Source organism: Necator americanus, chromosome II, assembly GCF_031761385.1.
Source record: "Necator americanus strain Aroian chromosome II, whole genome shotgun sequence".
Classification (NCBI taxonomy): Eukaryota; Metazoa; Nematoda; class Chromadorea; order Rhabditida; family Ancylostomatidae; genus Necator; species Necator americanus.
Window position 1 is genome coordinate 1,528,436 of NC_087372.1, and position 15,564 is coordinate 1,543,999.

A 15,564-nucleotide genomic window follows, 5' to 3' on the forward strand; every position below is an offset into this window, starting at 1 on the left:
GGAATTCATAAAATCTGAGGAAAAAAGAAACTCCAATCAAACCTATTCTACTGTAATTCCTGTGCAGATTTCCCTCTTTGCTTTGGCATTTTCTTATTGGTAGGATCTTCCAATTCACGACCTTTGTAGTAATGAGGAGCTACTTCCAACAGCCAAGAGCTCTCTATTTGACTGATCTGAATGAGAACGAACATTATGTGAGTCAGAGACAACAAAACTGCAAACCACACATACCTCTCGCATGAACTCCTTGCTAGTGAAGACAAGTTCGTAGTAAACCACCCATCGAGGTAACTCTTCGAATAGACAAGAGTTTGGATGCACCTGCACGGTGTGCTTGTGCTTCACTGTTTTGTAGTGACCTAAAAAAAAAACGAAAACTGGGACGATTCACTTCACGATTGCGAAGACGATTAAAAAAGGGTTGCATAGGAGTGCGGACCATCAAGAATCAACTGTAGTAAAAGAAATAAGTAGTACCAAAACCATTTCTCACCCTTGAAAGCTTTTAACTCAGACAAAATGAAAACAGAAACTTACCAGAATTGTCTAATTTTGAGCAGTTGTAAAAATAACCAGCGGTAATCGCTTTCCGAATGGCAATCGTACACGAATTAGACTTCTGTAAAAAAAAAAAGTTCGCCGTGTCAGAGCTCTAACCACACAAACATCAACATTTCATGGTACTCTTCCTCTTATCAGAACAGCATGTAAGAAACTTACAGGTTCGATCTCAACTCTTTCCAAAAGCCCTTCTAGTTGATCACGAATATCTCGTGCCTTCTTCATTGTGCGATGCTGCACAAAGTTCTCCACACACCTTAATGAAATAGAGCCATTACAGAAACATAAATGATTTGTTCAATCGCAGGTGCAAGATTGACCAAAGTATGACTTCCAAAAATAGTTCACAAGGTCATGGGACTGTGCTGTACAAGAGGTGGATTGCTTTAAAGAATTGCTCACCATTGCTGCGAATAGTTTGTCTCCTTCCATTTGTTGTATACATTCAAGAGAGTGAGATGATCACCAGCAGGACTCCAGAAACCCTTTCTAGCCGAATCCGCATGTATGATCATCGCTTTTGGTCTAAATTGAAGAAAATGTCAATGCTACAGGGAAAACAATGACGTCAAAAGCAATCTATAATATCACCTGTAAAATACAGCAGCATTGCACGACAACATCGCGCAAATAGTGATGATCTCTTCTGAACACCCGTATCTGGAATATTGACCCTAGTGCGAATAAATGAAACATGGAAATTAATTTTAAAGAACGCTAAATCGAACTCACTTCTCGCTAGCAATGATCATTTTACTCATGCATGGATCGCAGGGAAACTCAGCCATTCGTCGCCCAAGTTTCGTTAGCTCCCCTCGATGGTTCAACGCTCCAAGCGCATAGAGTTGCTCCAAAGCAATAACTAAGGTCTCCTGAAGCAAAACGTATGGTATATGTAGAAGCATTCCCTGAAATGAACCAAAATAGAAAGACATTTACCTGAGGAGGTGGGTCGAGGAAATCAAAGTGCACAAGGTCGTGGATTCCCAGCGATTTGAGCATCAATACCACGTTACCAAGATTTGTTCTTTGGATCTGAAGAGTCAGTAGCATTTAAAGCAACATTTTCAGGGAATTTCAGTAAAATGAACGCACTACAAATTGCAGGGCTCCAAAATGATGCGTAACAAACCTCGGGTATGGGTTGGTCTTCAAGTTCATGTTTGTACGCCCATGCAGTATATAAGCGGAAACATTTTCCTGGCCCAGTTCTTCCTGCCCTTCCTGCTCGCTGATTCGCCGCAGCCTGGAATACGACTAAGTGAAATAACGGAAACATGCGTACTGTGAACACTGAACAACCTTAGAGATGGTGACTACATGGAGGTGCTCAACACCGCTTCTTGCATCAAAAGAATTCTGTTTCGAAAACCCGGGATCAATGACATAGCAGATCCCGTCGATGGTGACTGATGTTTCCGCTATGTTCGTAGCAAGTATAACCTGAGAAAAAGAACCATTTTCCAATACAGAATGAACACAAATCAAGCGGTTCAAATGATTAAGCGCTCAATTCTCACACAATGTTACTGGGTGGCAATAAGAAATAAACTACAAAAAGACCGACAAAAATTCTTATAGCCATTGCTCAATAATGTCATAATGGAATCTCCTCAACTTACCTTCCTAGCGTTCGGTGGAGTCGGCTCGAATATTTTTGCTTGGAGATCAGACGGCAAGTTAGCATAGATTGGCAGAGGTATTAGTTCTTTGATCTTACTTCCGAGAGCTTTGGTTTTCTCCATCAATGCTTCCTGGACGGACTCAATTTCCTCCTGGCCTGAAGTAGTAGCACGTGCAGAAAAGGCATAAATTATTGTGGACATCCGTTATATTTTCCAATCGTGTTAAAAAAAAACTTGAAGCACGGGAATACACTACTCAGAGGCTGAAAACCACCGTAGAGATTATTGTTCATAAAACAAGATCATGCAGGGATGTTTTATCGCAACAGAAGTATTTTGGTATTTGACGACAAGGCATTTGAGCTATAAAATGACTACCAACCAGTTAGAAAGACGAGAACATCGCCAGGAAGGGGTTGGGTGAGATGGATTTGCATAACGGTGACCATCACTGCGTCCAGATAATCCGCCTCCGGCGCTTGAGTGTAGTAAATATCAACAGGGAACCTAAGCACGATACGTTTTAAGAAAAAAAAAGTAATGAGTACATTGAATAAGTGCTAAGAAATGTAAAGAAGCAAGCTTAATCTTTCTTTAGACTTTGATATTTTCAACTGCATTAAAACACTACATCACATTTAATTCGCATCACCACTTTTAATATTTCCGTTAAAGAGAGAGAAAAAAAGCTTTGAGTCCTTTTCTACTACCCTCAAACCTAACCTCCAAGCAAACCCTAATCTGCTTATTACCTCCTTCCTGGAATGCGGAAAATCGGAGCATCGTCGAAAAACGTGGAGAACTTCTCAGCATCAAGAGTAGCGGAAGAAATGAGAAGTTTCAAATCCTGAAGACCATGTTACTTAATAATTGAATAGAAAGCTTTAAAGACTTCTAATGAACTATAAGACAAGGAAACGAGAGACCAAAACGATGTTTTTTTACACGTTCTTAAGAATGAAACGGTCAATAATCGAACCTTTCTGAATCTAGCGATATCTTTGACCAGACCAAACAAAATGTCCGTATGCAAAGTTCTTTCGTGAGCTTCGTCAATCATCATCACACTAAAAACAGTAGGCACATTTTTTTCAAAACGCTTAAGCAAAAAATACATGGATATTATAGTCAAAAAGCTCTAGTCTCTTTCACAAGAAGCAAGAAAGGCTTTAGTATACCAAACGACAGGAAGTGACCTATAGCTTGCCAAGTCTGGTTCGTTCAAGAACTCTCGCAGAAGCATTCCATCGGTCATATACTTTAGTACCGTCTTCTCTGAGGTGCAGTCCTCGAAACGAATACTGTATCCTACCTAAATCGTTTTTATAATAGCAAATACAAAAAAATTACTACTAATTTCTACACCCGCCTGCATGCCCAATTTGCATCCGACTTCCTCAGCAACTCTGGCAGCAACAGACATAGCAGCTACACGACGAGGTTGCGTGCACCCGATTTTCTTACCGTCTTTACAGAAACCCTAAGTGCAGAAAATAAACACCGAATTTGGAACGAAATTAACAGAGCACAACTCACCGCTTCATAAAGATACTGCGGTAATTGAGTGGTTTTTCCTGAGCCAGTCTCTCCTTCTATGATAAGTACCTAAATATGAAAGTAGGTATATTCCAAGGAAGGGAATTCAACGCTCCTAAAATATTGACCCTTTTTATAGACGTTGGCGTGTAAACGTCTTTATCCGTGTTGTATGTGAATAATAGCCCTCTTTTATGTTTAAACGAACGAGTGTTGAATGAAAGAGAATTTGAGAAATACGAAAAAAATCTATCAGTGTCTGGAAATACCAATTAACTGATAAATGCTACCAGGTTTATTGACCACACATGCTTTTCGGCAATTCTAGCACCGATTTCGACAAGAAGCATTACAAGAATGTGAAAAACCGATTATACTAAATATAGAATTATTAACGGGACAATATCATGGAATCAAGGGCACTTGGATCTCACCGCGAATGAATATTGGTACGAGTGTAGTGAGTATGAGCGCGACGCTTGATTCTTTCTAATTATCCGGAAAATCGGCATCCGCGTCCCCTTACTGACATGCTACATCTGCAAGAGTAAGTATAAACGCACCATATGCGAGCGAGTGGACAATCAATGGGCTGCTGGGGTTGTTAATGCCGCTCGCAGGAGACGCAGCGCCTATGCCTGCTACCGTAGACGTGGCACTTTATTAAATATCTCGTAAATGGGTTCGGTACGACATGGCCGTTTCTACGCCGTTTATCTGTATAATTAGGAGAAACTGAACGTAGTACCGCTACTGCTCACTACATTCGCAACCATATCTATCCACGAAGAGACCCCAGTAGCTTCAATTTCGTGATGTAAGGCCTTTTATGAAAGCGAATGATAGAGCGATATTAAAGATATTGAAGATATTAAGATGATGATACGATCTTAACAATCCAACTGCTCTACTGAAGAGAATAGATTTGAAAATAGTTAAAAAAAAACAGATTGGATTAGGAAAAAATGCAATTCATAGAACGTACTTTTGAAAAATTTCGATCGCAATACAAAGATCCAACCACGGGTTTTTACTGGGTCCTCAAGACGTCGAGGATAAAACTTCATGCGAAAATCGCCAACGTAATTTTAGCGTTCACCTGATGTTCCTTTACAGCTTCGATAAACTGTTCACGGAAAGCGTACACAGGTAACGATCTTCTCGTCTCTTCAATGCTCATCTTTCTCTTCTGCGCGGCGGTGATCTCTTCAGCCTGAGGAGTGCTTTATGCAGAACATTCCCTTTATATCACGAGAAGATCATATACCTGCTGCTTTTCTAAAGTACCCGGCATCTGTAGAGCTTGGATGAAATCTATTTTGTCATCCAACAGCAAATCGAACTCCTCTTGTTTCTACAATAAACAGGATCGCTTTTAATAGAACCATCAGTTGTTACAATCTAGTAAAGAGATTTTGAATATTGAAAAAACCAACTAATTTCGCGTCCTTAGCACCATAGGTTAGCATACTCGCCATCAGTTGCTCGTGCTCCCATTTAGCGCCATCACCTGGGAAATGGGGAATGTCCACAAATGAAAGGGATACTAAAAAAAGCGAAACAAAAAATTGAGCAGCTGAAGGCTACTACCTCCATGCCGATATTCTTCAGGTTCCTCCACGTATTCAGTGGGAACTGACTTCACTTTGGCATCAGGAACATAGTACCGTTTGGTCTTCATGATGTCTGCAGCCTTTTCGTGCTGTTCCGCGTATTCCAAGACCTTTTTGCGATACTCCATATCTTTGCGTTCCCTTTCGGTGAGACTGAAGGAGGAAATAAATCATAGTCAAAAACCAATCGGAAATCATAGGAAGCTTGGTAATTCTGGAAATCAGAAGTGCTCACTCTTCATGGGCAAATAAAGTTTCATCGTCCATAACTACACGACGCAATTCGTCAAGCTTATCGTCCTTTCTTTTAGCAAGATAAAGTCTACGCGATTCTTCTCGCAACTTTTCCATATTTAGTCCTTCCTTGTCCTAAAAAAGGTGAAATTCATAATCATGATCTAAAGACGATAAAAATTATTGCACCTTATTGTCCGGTATTTTTCTCTTCTGCTCCAGTACGTTCCTCGTCTTTTCTTTTTCTCGCTTTCGTATTCTTGCCGCCAATTCGTCTCTTTCTTTGATATCTCGATCAAGCTCTCCTTCAACTGCTTCAAAGTCGGAACCACTTGATGCTTCTTCTTGTTTGTGCGGCTTTGTTTCTACAGATTTGGAAGTCTTCGGGACCTAAATGAATATATTCGAGGTCAAACCATTGTGGAAGAAGCTGAACCAAAAAAATAAACGTATGTGTGTTGCAAGCCACGAAAGCGACAAGCACAAGCACAATGCTTCGCAATTTTTCAGTTTCATTCTGCCAAGGGCCCCGCTTACTTGGTAGGGGACTTCTCAGTCTTATAGGATCTTTAAGTGGAAGTGTCACTCACTCTCCGCTTATTTTATCATTCACCAAGAATTCAACAAACTAATAGAAAACAGAATCTTAATAAAGCATCTTCCCTTCAGTAAAAGATATACGCGAATTATCCAGTGCAGCATACGGCAAGTAACTGTACCAAACTTCAATTTTGAAGAGAAATATGAGAAAAGATGATATCACCTCAGATCAAGTACATGCACTGCTCTGAAGATAACTCTTAAGAAAAGTAATGAATAGTCACCTCTTCGTCACTGCTGCTTTCACGACGTTTTCGTCGATGTGAGGATTTCTTTGAATGCCTTGGTTCTTCCTTCACGATCGTCAAAGTATTGCTTAACCTTTTCAGTTCCATTTCTCTCAGTTCTCTCTCTGATGGACCCTTGCGCGTAGGCACTTTTGGAACTAGAAAATACATTCACATTACATTATCGCCTAAACAAAAAGCTTGAAACCACTGTAGACCAGGAGATCAGGATGGCAACGAAGCTACGCCCAGGACCTACCTGCCCTAGGCAGTTTATTCATCAGCTGTGAAGCGAACTGTCGCACATTCTCGTTGATCTCGAGGGCATCGTTATCACGCAGCTTTCCAATGAACTCGTCGGTGCTGTTACTCCTCTTGGCAAGAGCCAAAACATACTGAGATATCGTCCGATCACTGATGCCCACGATGGAATGAAGTTCGTCATTAACCCATTGTTCGACTGACATCTGGTTTAAAAAACACTAGTTGAAACCGTATGAACTTGGGAAAAAGACGAATTCTGCTCGAAATCTTGACTACACACCGCAAGAGGACCTAATAGATTATTACCATCATGCAACCATGAGAGCAAGAACCTGTAGTTAAGATAGCACAATGGATGAATGGAAAGTGATAGAAACCAAATAAAAATGACTACAGCTTATAGAAACTACACCAAAAAAGCTCTAAAGTTACTGCTTACGCAGACGTTTTGAACAGAACGACGAGAGAAGCTTAATAGAAGAACAAAACAATTTTAGCAACAGAAATTTTGAAAACGAAAATCATGTTTGACGCCTAAGTCGCGCTACATCCGCAATGGTACTAAAACTCGCCGCCTCCCGAAAACCGGAAAAAATCAGCTGAGTGAGGTCATCGTCTTCTGTTTCCTTAAGCACTTAACTGTGGAACCGGAGTTTCAGCTATGTCACCGGTTGTATAAGGAGTCAAGCTTATTGGACATTCCCTATGGAGGCTGAGGACTACTTTTCCGCATATGATGCTTTGCATGTGGTAGGTTTCTGCTCATTAATTTTGTTTCGCTTTCATTTACTTGCGCTTGAGAAATGAAAGGAATCTGATTCCCACAACTTTCACAACTGGCATCATTCTTCTTTTCTCAGAATAAAATGTGTTGTTGTTCAGTTTTGTGGTGCAGCGTCGAAACAATTTTGTTACCTTTTGTTACTTAGAAAAATAAGCCCGACTTTTTCATTCCTTCTATTCTGTGTCCTTGATCACGTTTTAGGGCAGTTCACCAGTTCGACGTTTGGAAGTACGTTTGCGAAATGTCTCAAGCATTAGCAAAGTTGTTTGGTCGTCATTTGATTTCATGTGCGGACCAGAACTCAAGTTTGTTTGGGAGGTAAGATTGTTTATTGTACATAATATGGCCTGTATGATCCTATTGGTCTAGATTTCACCGTCTTCATCTGTATCTCCGGTAAATTTGAGTGGAGAAGAAGGCTCTGTTAACGATGCGGAAAGTTTGGATTCTTCCGTTTCAACGCAATCTGTCCAGTTTGAGGATATCGACGACCCTTTGCAGGTTTTAGATATTCCTTTCCTGCTTGATTGTTCCACTTTTTTAGTTCTTTTTGTACATTCTTTCAGTCGTTCTTGTATTTTATATCGGTCACTTCAGACTGCATTGGAAAGCGCCTCGGGATTATACGAAAGCATGATCATGGACGACTCTTTGTATCATCAGTACCATCTCTCGAGTCGTCTCGGTGGATATACATTTCAAGAGTTGCGTTATCTGGACGAGTTCATGGTCGACAGCAGTTACAGCGGCACTGACACAAATTCGACAATGACAGATTCAAGGCTGCAGGTATCGGACCCAGTACGGTTTTATTTCATCTTTTTTTTTTCTCCAGTAAGTATGTACTCGTAGATAGTCCACAGTGTCCTTTTCTCCATCCAATTTAATTTTTTTTTCCCATATGTGGAACAGATTTTTCTTTGTTAGAACTTCTTATACATTCTCATTCTTACATTTAGTGCTCTCTACATGCTTTTGTCATCTTCCCCGAGTTTCTCCCCGTTTCATATTCATTGTAGGAGACCACTCATTCTATTCTTTGTTTTACACTGAGATAAGTTTTGTTTGATTAGTTATCCCTTGCAACCTTATTTTCTTCAAGTTGATGTGTCATGAAACTAGTTCCTAACGGTTCCTTCAATTAGTTCTCGAACGCTTCTACTGAACGCTTGTTATTAAGATAGTAATTGATTCTTTCGATGTTTTGGGCAACGTTTAGAAAAATGGAAAGCGCCTTGTCTTAGATTTGAGATTGTAGGGTTAAGATATGTCCTATAGTTCGTAATGTAGTGCTCGTAATGATGTGTTTTTGGGATTATTGTGAGAGAGCATTCGTCCTCTCAAGAAGATTTTATAGAAAACTAATCCTGCTCCTGTGCCAAAATGACTGATGTTAGTTGTGTTTTTGGCGTCTTAGAAAGGTATCACTCCTACTCAAAAACAGAAAATGATTCCTTTGCGATCAGCAATAGAGATGCTCGTACGGTTTACAGCATATTAATATTTGGACTGGCGTACTAATTTGCAACACTTTCAAATAAGTTCGTCTAAACGCCTGTTTTACGTGAATGACGTATTGGAGTTAGTGGGTCTACTCTTCTCATAAAATACTATGATTATTTCCTTTATACACTCATGAAATTGCTCTCATGATACACAAACTCCTTTCTTGAAATCTACAGCTCTGAGTTAGTCTCTAAGCATTCATGTGAATACTCAAACAGCATTCTTTTTTTTTTGTTTTGGACGTGCATTTTTTCTTTCTTTTTCTCTTTTTTTTTGAATCCCCTCATAGCATGAAGAGTAAATATAACAGTATTGTGTGAAGCAGTTCCTGCGAGTAGAACCCCGAGGGTCGCCTTCTAGCTTCGAGCTTACCTATAATTATTTCTAGGAACGTCCTGCCGCTGTACGATCTACTTCATCTGCTACCACATTAACCAAGGGGAGTAGTTCTGAACAGCTGTTAGAAGCGAATGAAGAGGTTCTGTAGAAAATGTGTTCAGTTTTAAATGCCTTCCTATATATATACATATATATATATATATATATATATATATATATATATATATATATATATATATATATATATATATGTATATATATATATATACATATATATATATAATTTTATGAACAACTTTTTTTGATTTTTTTTTGGTTGGAATAATCAGTGGGATCAATTCGTACCGGCGAAAAAGAAGTGTTTTCGCTTATCTATGAAATTTACGATTTGAAAAAAGTACTTTTGAACATTCTTTCTAGATATAAACATCATTTCTCAACGTAGTTGTTGCGAATTGTTAGTTAAAATTTTCCTGGTTTAGGCGGATGATTCAGCTGGACCGATTGATCCAATGGTTGGCACTCCTATGGAGTTGCTGAACATCTCCAACTTGCTGTCTTCAGATCAAACTGGGCTCCGTCAAAGTCAGGATACAACGGAAACAGCGTTAGTTGTTGAGATAGTGAAAACTTGAAAAGAAAATTGGAGAGAACTCCATGGTATATGACAAATTTCTCTTTCCAATTCTGTGTTTTACACGTGTTCAGAAATCGTTGGAAATCACAAGATATTTTTTATAGTACATTGCCAGAAAGGAACGCGTCTGGTAGTTCTACCACTGGCGGAAAAACCAGCACATCATCATTTACAAAACTTTCCGATGAAGATGCGAACAATCCTGACAGATCTGTGGAAGGGAGTGGTGATGTAGATGAAGAAAAGACCACCAGTGGTAATTCTCAAACGTTCCAACCTACGGATTCTACTGCCTTCCATGTGGTGTTTTTGTAGCGCTGGTCACTTCGTGTGTCGACTCTGGGATTGGAGGCACAATATCTACGCATAGCGAGTTAAGTGCATTGTGCTTGTCCCCTTTAGCTGAATCTTCTCCCAAAGATTTAGCGAAATCTTCCCAGAGCAGTTACGGAGGGAAGAGGTTAGTCTTCATATGGAAACGATTCGAATAAATATTTTCCCTTTCTTTTCGAGAGTTGTAATTTGCAGGAATCGTTTATCCCACGAATCAGCTCCAGACTCATTGGACGGGGACGTGGTGTCTTTTCTTGATCTTCCGTTAGATGTAGCTGGCGATCAAATTAGTGACGAATTTTTCGTCGCGAAATTTGTCCTCGCTGAGCAAGTGTTCAGGTAAGTTTTTTTTCTTTTCTTTTCTCTTATATACTATTGTCAATTCAGTGTTCAACTACCATCCAACCCTCTAATGCATAAGATGAAGGTGGTCCCGTCGAGAAGTCTGCTTGTTGGTTCTTTTATTTTCTCTACTCAAGGATCGGGTGGAAATAAAACAATACATGCGATTTCATTCTTGATGAATATTCGAAAGTAAGTTTAAATTATTGAGTTTTTCCAGAAAATCCGTAAAATTGAAGAACACGTTTTAGGCAGGAATGGTACATGGAGAGGCAGCAGTTTCTTGAATCTGTTGTGCTTGACGTTGTTCCGCGATTGAAAGCGTCGATGGTGGCTGTGGGTTCTATTAAGATGGAACTGAGACCCACATTTTTGTTCTCATTCCCGTTGGTTCTCTTTTCAGGAAGACTGGGATGATGTAGTGATAAGGACTAACGTTGAATTGACACGCTTGATGCATTTACTTACAGTTTTGGACCGCTACCCGCTAGTGTCCGAGTCCCGCCCGCTTTTGGTGTGTTTAGTTTCTCTTTCCATTACTTTTCCCAAACCATATTCTTATTTTACATAGTACTAACTGTTTTGGGTTGTTGCGATTTTTCAAGCAACGACGAAACTTTTCTCTGTGTATTTTTGTATCGAGGACTTTTTTGATGGACCAAGTACCCTTGATTTGAAGAAAATCGAAATAATAGTGAAGACAAAACTCGGTTATAAATCTGTGTATTTTTAGATCGTTTAAGTTCAGACATTGTCTCAAAAACTTGATCTTCGAGTTAGAATTTGTGCTTCTGTCTTAGTCAAGTGATCAATCCGTCAAAAATTTAGCTTCATTTTCGCCTGAAGCTTTTCCCTGAAGCTTTTTCCTTGCTCATCTAGTTTATTTTCAGATTAAAAATACACTGTTGACTGGAAAACGTTGCTATAACGACAAAGTGCTATGCAAGGCCATATCTGGTGTCTTACAGAGTCAGGGACAATGCGTCATAATAGGATCAGACAATCATTACGTATCTCGAGTACGATTCTCATTTTTGGAAAATTTGACCTCCGGAACAGATTATTCCATTTTTTTTTACATTTCAGTTGTTGCACACCCTCGCTGCGTTCCTTCCTGAGCAGTTACGATGGTGTTGCCCACGTATGTATCGCCATAAATTCAATCCGTATCTCAGGTTACAGGTTGTGCGTCGGGTGAGATTTCACTGAATTTCCAACGATTCCAAATTTCCAACGGTTTTGCTTGCGTAATGTTGACGTCACTTGTTTTTCACGGTTCTACCGTAACACATTGTTTCATCGAGGTTTGTGTAAGATTAAGTGCTTTAGTACGAGTTGCCGTATCTCATGCAGTGTGGTGCACTGGCAACATGGCCGTTGTGCGTGGTGGATGTGGATCGCGCTACTGTCTGCATGTCTGCTCCTTACAGTCGACATCGCGTTCTTAAGCGGAGGGCAGATGCACAGCGAGTTGACATCGTTTTGCAGGGCTCCATTAAAACCAAAGCTGTTACGCTGTAAGTCGTCGAACATTTGAAATTTTGGAAACTATTACAGTATAACGGAGATATGCGTGCAAATCAATCTCGAAATGTGCAAAAATTGCTGACTAGAATATATGAACATGTCAGTTTTATTCACTATTTCTATTATTTTATTATTTAGAATGGTTTATTTCATCGTAATTTTGTCATACAAAGCCTAGCCATGGAGAATCCATTTACTTTTGCACATTAGAAATGTTCTTTGTGTCTACCACGCTGCGGCGAACTATTTGCACATGCACTCAAACCGGTTCTACAACTTTTTTTAGAATAATTTCTGTGAATTGCCTCCACTGCAATGTAGTGTTCTGGATACCGTAGGGATTCTTTCAATTCTTTTCAGAATTAACCGTTCAAAAAACTCGTGTTATGTTCATCGCCATTTTTAATTCCGTTGCGTTTCAGTGAAATGAGTTCTTGTCGCATACTGGATTGTGTGAAAACGTTTCTCAGACGTGTCGATCTCCTTCCTGTCGAGGTGTGTTGTAGCATTTTCTTAACAATCGATTTTCGCTATTGGAATTTCTTTTTCATAGGAATCTGCCAGAATGGGACTCGTCAATCAATTACTTTTATACGTTGAAAATATGGCGCGTGCACTGATCCTGTATGTGCAACATGCAAGGTAAAGTTCAGCTTCAGGATGTTACCGTAATGAAAGCATTAATTAATCCAATCTAGTGTGCTCGAAGCTTCACATCTACTCATATCATTTCATAGTTATTTTACAAGAGAACAACTTTCCAGCGAGCCTTTGCCCACGGAGAAGTCCATTCCAGCGACCAAAAGTTCTCGATTCTCTTTGAGTGAATGTAGAAAGGCGCTAGACCTTCAGTCTGACGGCTGGTTCCACGCAGTTTTAGCTAGGGCCGAACTCATAGTTCCGGATATAGCTGAGTTCATTTACAATTCAGATTAAGTTCCAGTTTGTTCCTGTTTAAAAAAAAAATGTGTTGGGTTGAGGAATAATTCGTTGCCACTTCTTTCGAATTGTAAAATGATGAGTGAAGAAAAACTTTCAGCAGTATATCTAAATCGTTTAACAGAAAAGTTATAGTTCTGCAAGGAAATAATACTGTGATTTTTTTTATTGATTTCTGTTCTTTTTTTGTTCAGATCATTAAAAGGGAATGTGAGGTGAACAAAATGGAACATTTTCGACACCTGCTTTTTGCATTTAATCGAGATGTTGAAGTCGTTAAAAGTTTTTATGACATCTGTGGTGTGTATTGAGGCCATGGAATGAAGCATGAAAACATTAAAGAAAACATGACAGAAATCTACATGTGTACTGAAAAACTTTTAGAAATGGGTAGAAGAGATTGGAAACGATGTATAGATCAAGAATTAAGAGTACGATATTGATCAATCCGTTGTTATCTTTTTTTACTAGAAAAAAAGTTAAAAAAAATAGTTTTGGTCTCGATTCACAACAATTGGTTGACCGATGTGTGATCAGCCTTTGAAATCGAAATCCCCACTTTCCAAGCGCGACAACAAACGGTAGAGCAGCAATCCAGTGTAGAAAATGCTTGTTTTGTCCAGTTGATATTCTATTTCAAATAAATTTCAGATAAAAAACAACACCATCATCCTGTAGAAGTTCTTTGTCGAATAGCGTAGAATATTTTGCCGAAAGTTTCTTTAGTTTCTGTATTTTTAAACTTTAAGAGCCACGAATTATTCTTCAATCCAATAAATTTGAAAAAAAATCCCTATTTGATCTTCTCTTCTGATTTCAACACACGCTTTTCATTACTCTTCCGCTATTCCACTAGGTAACTCGTGCCTGTCATAATCAAACTCTGTGCCTTGCCATTTTTGCTCGGTACGGCATAGATTATCACGATTTCGGGCATGCTTTCACTGGTTCGTTAATTCAGTTGTAGTCAATTTTTTTTTATAAGCGAGTTGATTGTCATAATATTGATTATAATTTCCACTAAAGCAACATTGTCAGTGGTGCCTTTTATTCTGTACGCTTAGATTTTCAGCTCCATGTACTTCCTTTATCATATGGATTCCATTGAAAAGTCCCATGCGCTTGTGTTTTATTCTTATCACATGTGATATGTACATACATATTTCACCAGGCCTAAGAATAGGCAGAATTTCTTAGAGTTCCTACCAAATCTTAAGAAATTCCCGGATTTCCCGATGCTAACCAAAGATTTCATCGCAGTTTTTTCACTTTTCCATTGTTTGAGGTTTCAATTACTCGTATTCGTCATCTCAAGCATATATCGTAGATCCTACTTCTCTTTTTTTCTGGCACCAGTGTAGTCGAATAGGATGTTCGCATAAATCTTTCGGTGTTATTTCTTCTGTTATTGTGGTTCAGCCTGTCTTCAGCACTGGATGAGTTCTATCCGAACTGTTTTCTATTTGGATTAATCCATCCTACTTACTCCCTGTAGTATAAAAATAACGGTAATGCTGATGAACTTACGTACAATCCTGTTTATCCGGATGAACAATGATGTCCGTGACCACAGTCAGCGGTCTGAATCACGCGAAGTTGACAACATCTAATGTGAATCGACAGTTTGCGAGGGATCTTCCATACTTCCATTGAAGAACAACATGATTGCGCTATTTTTAACGTAATTGATCTTTTTTTAGAGAATTAAGAACTCTTTTTAACGCTAACGTGAACTAATTCAATGGTTATTGGCTCGTGCTACAATATTTTATTCGTATACATAGAACAAAAAAGTGCATCCTGGCCAGTCATTGGCGGTGCGGTTTCTTCCAAATGAATGGCACTCTTTGGATTCAATGGCAGTTTTAAAACAAAAACACGGTGGTTGAACAGTATTTGCATATGGATGGTGCGCCATTTCCTTGAGACAATTAATCCTGGACTTTTTTTCAACGATTACATATGTAGTTTGAAGAGAAATTTAAAAATCTCCCATAAAAAATACATTCACAGTAAATTCATTGCTCGGAATCGAGTTTGACTCACCATATCTGTTTTCTTGGTGGAAAACATAGCCGTTTCTTTTATTAAAAGGTGCTATTCGTCTGTAAATGTGTGATTTGTGCCTCGTTGATGAAAAAGTAGATGTACCGGCGAAGTTTTATTAGCAAAAAGCAAAAGGCCTCGCCCTTTGCAATTCGAAGCTTACCGTATCATCTCTTGATTCTAGCAAATGATTAAAAATCCAAAAATCGTCTATAGAAACTGTTTTAAGAAACGGGCCGCAGTTTTTCAAGGTAGTATGGGGAAATCTGAGCAGAATGTTCACATTGAGAAAAAAACTCAGCCCTTTAAGAAATTTGAGAACGCTTAATTAAGGCTGAGAGAAAACGTCTTAAAGTTCCGTTTGCATGTCCGTTGAGGGGAGTAGAAGTGGGCATTGTATTCAAAATTTTTAGTAGAATACAACATATTTCAAATTTTCCCACCATAG

The 15,564-nt window shown here is 39.1% G+C and overlaps 2 protein-coding genes across 2 annotated transcripts; one reads left to right on the forward strand and one right to left on the reverse strand.

Moving 5' to 3' along the window:
* Nucleotides 1-47: 47 nt before the first annotated feature.
* On the reverse strand, nt 48-6,866 carry RB195_016579 (uncharacterized protein; the record flags this gene model as incomplete). The annotated part of the gene is made up of 25 exons (XM_064183169.1): nt 48-176; nt 235-362; nt 541-622; nt 724-820; nt 967-1,089; nt 1,156-1,224; nt 1,297-1,436; nt 1,504-1,599; nt 1,697-1,810; nt 1,867-2,007; nt 2,187-2,344; nt 2,572-2,696; nt 2,942-3,036; nt 3,169-3,256; nt 3,386-3,497; nt 3,555-3,669; nt 3,726-3,794; nt 4,825-4,938; nt 4,993-5,079; nt 5,162-5,235; nt 5,316-5,491; nt 5,574-5,707; nt 5,762-5,962; nt 6,397-6,557; nt 6,659-6,866. The coding sequence occupies 25 exons, from the start codon at nt 6,864-6,866 to the stop codon at nt 48-50; spliced, it is 3,036 nt and encodes a 1,011-aa protein (XP_064039050.1).
* A 502-nt stretch (nt 6,867-7,368) lies between these two features.
* On the forward strand, nt 7,369-13,067 carry RB195_016580 (uncharacterized protein; the record flags this gene model as incomplete). The annotated part of the gene is made up of 18 exons (XM_013448817.2): nt 7,369-7,413; nt 7,649-7,765; nt 7,817-7,948; nt 8,045-8,236; nt 9,342-9,431; nt 9,775-9,899; nt 10,034-10,185; nt 10,245-10,389; nt 10,458-10,601; nt 10,650-10,796; nt 10,856-10,940; nt 11,008-11,118; nt 11,495-11,623; nt 11,691-11,798; nt 11,934-12,121; nt 12,554-12,626; nt 12,685-12,773; nt 12,896-13,067. 18 exons carry the CDS (start codon nt 7,369-7,371, stop codon nt 13,065-13,067), a joined length of 2,244 nt encoding a protein of 747 aa, XP_013304271.2.
* Nucleotides 13,068-15,564: the final 2,497 nt, after the last annotated feature.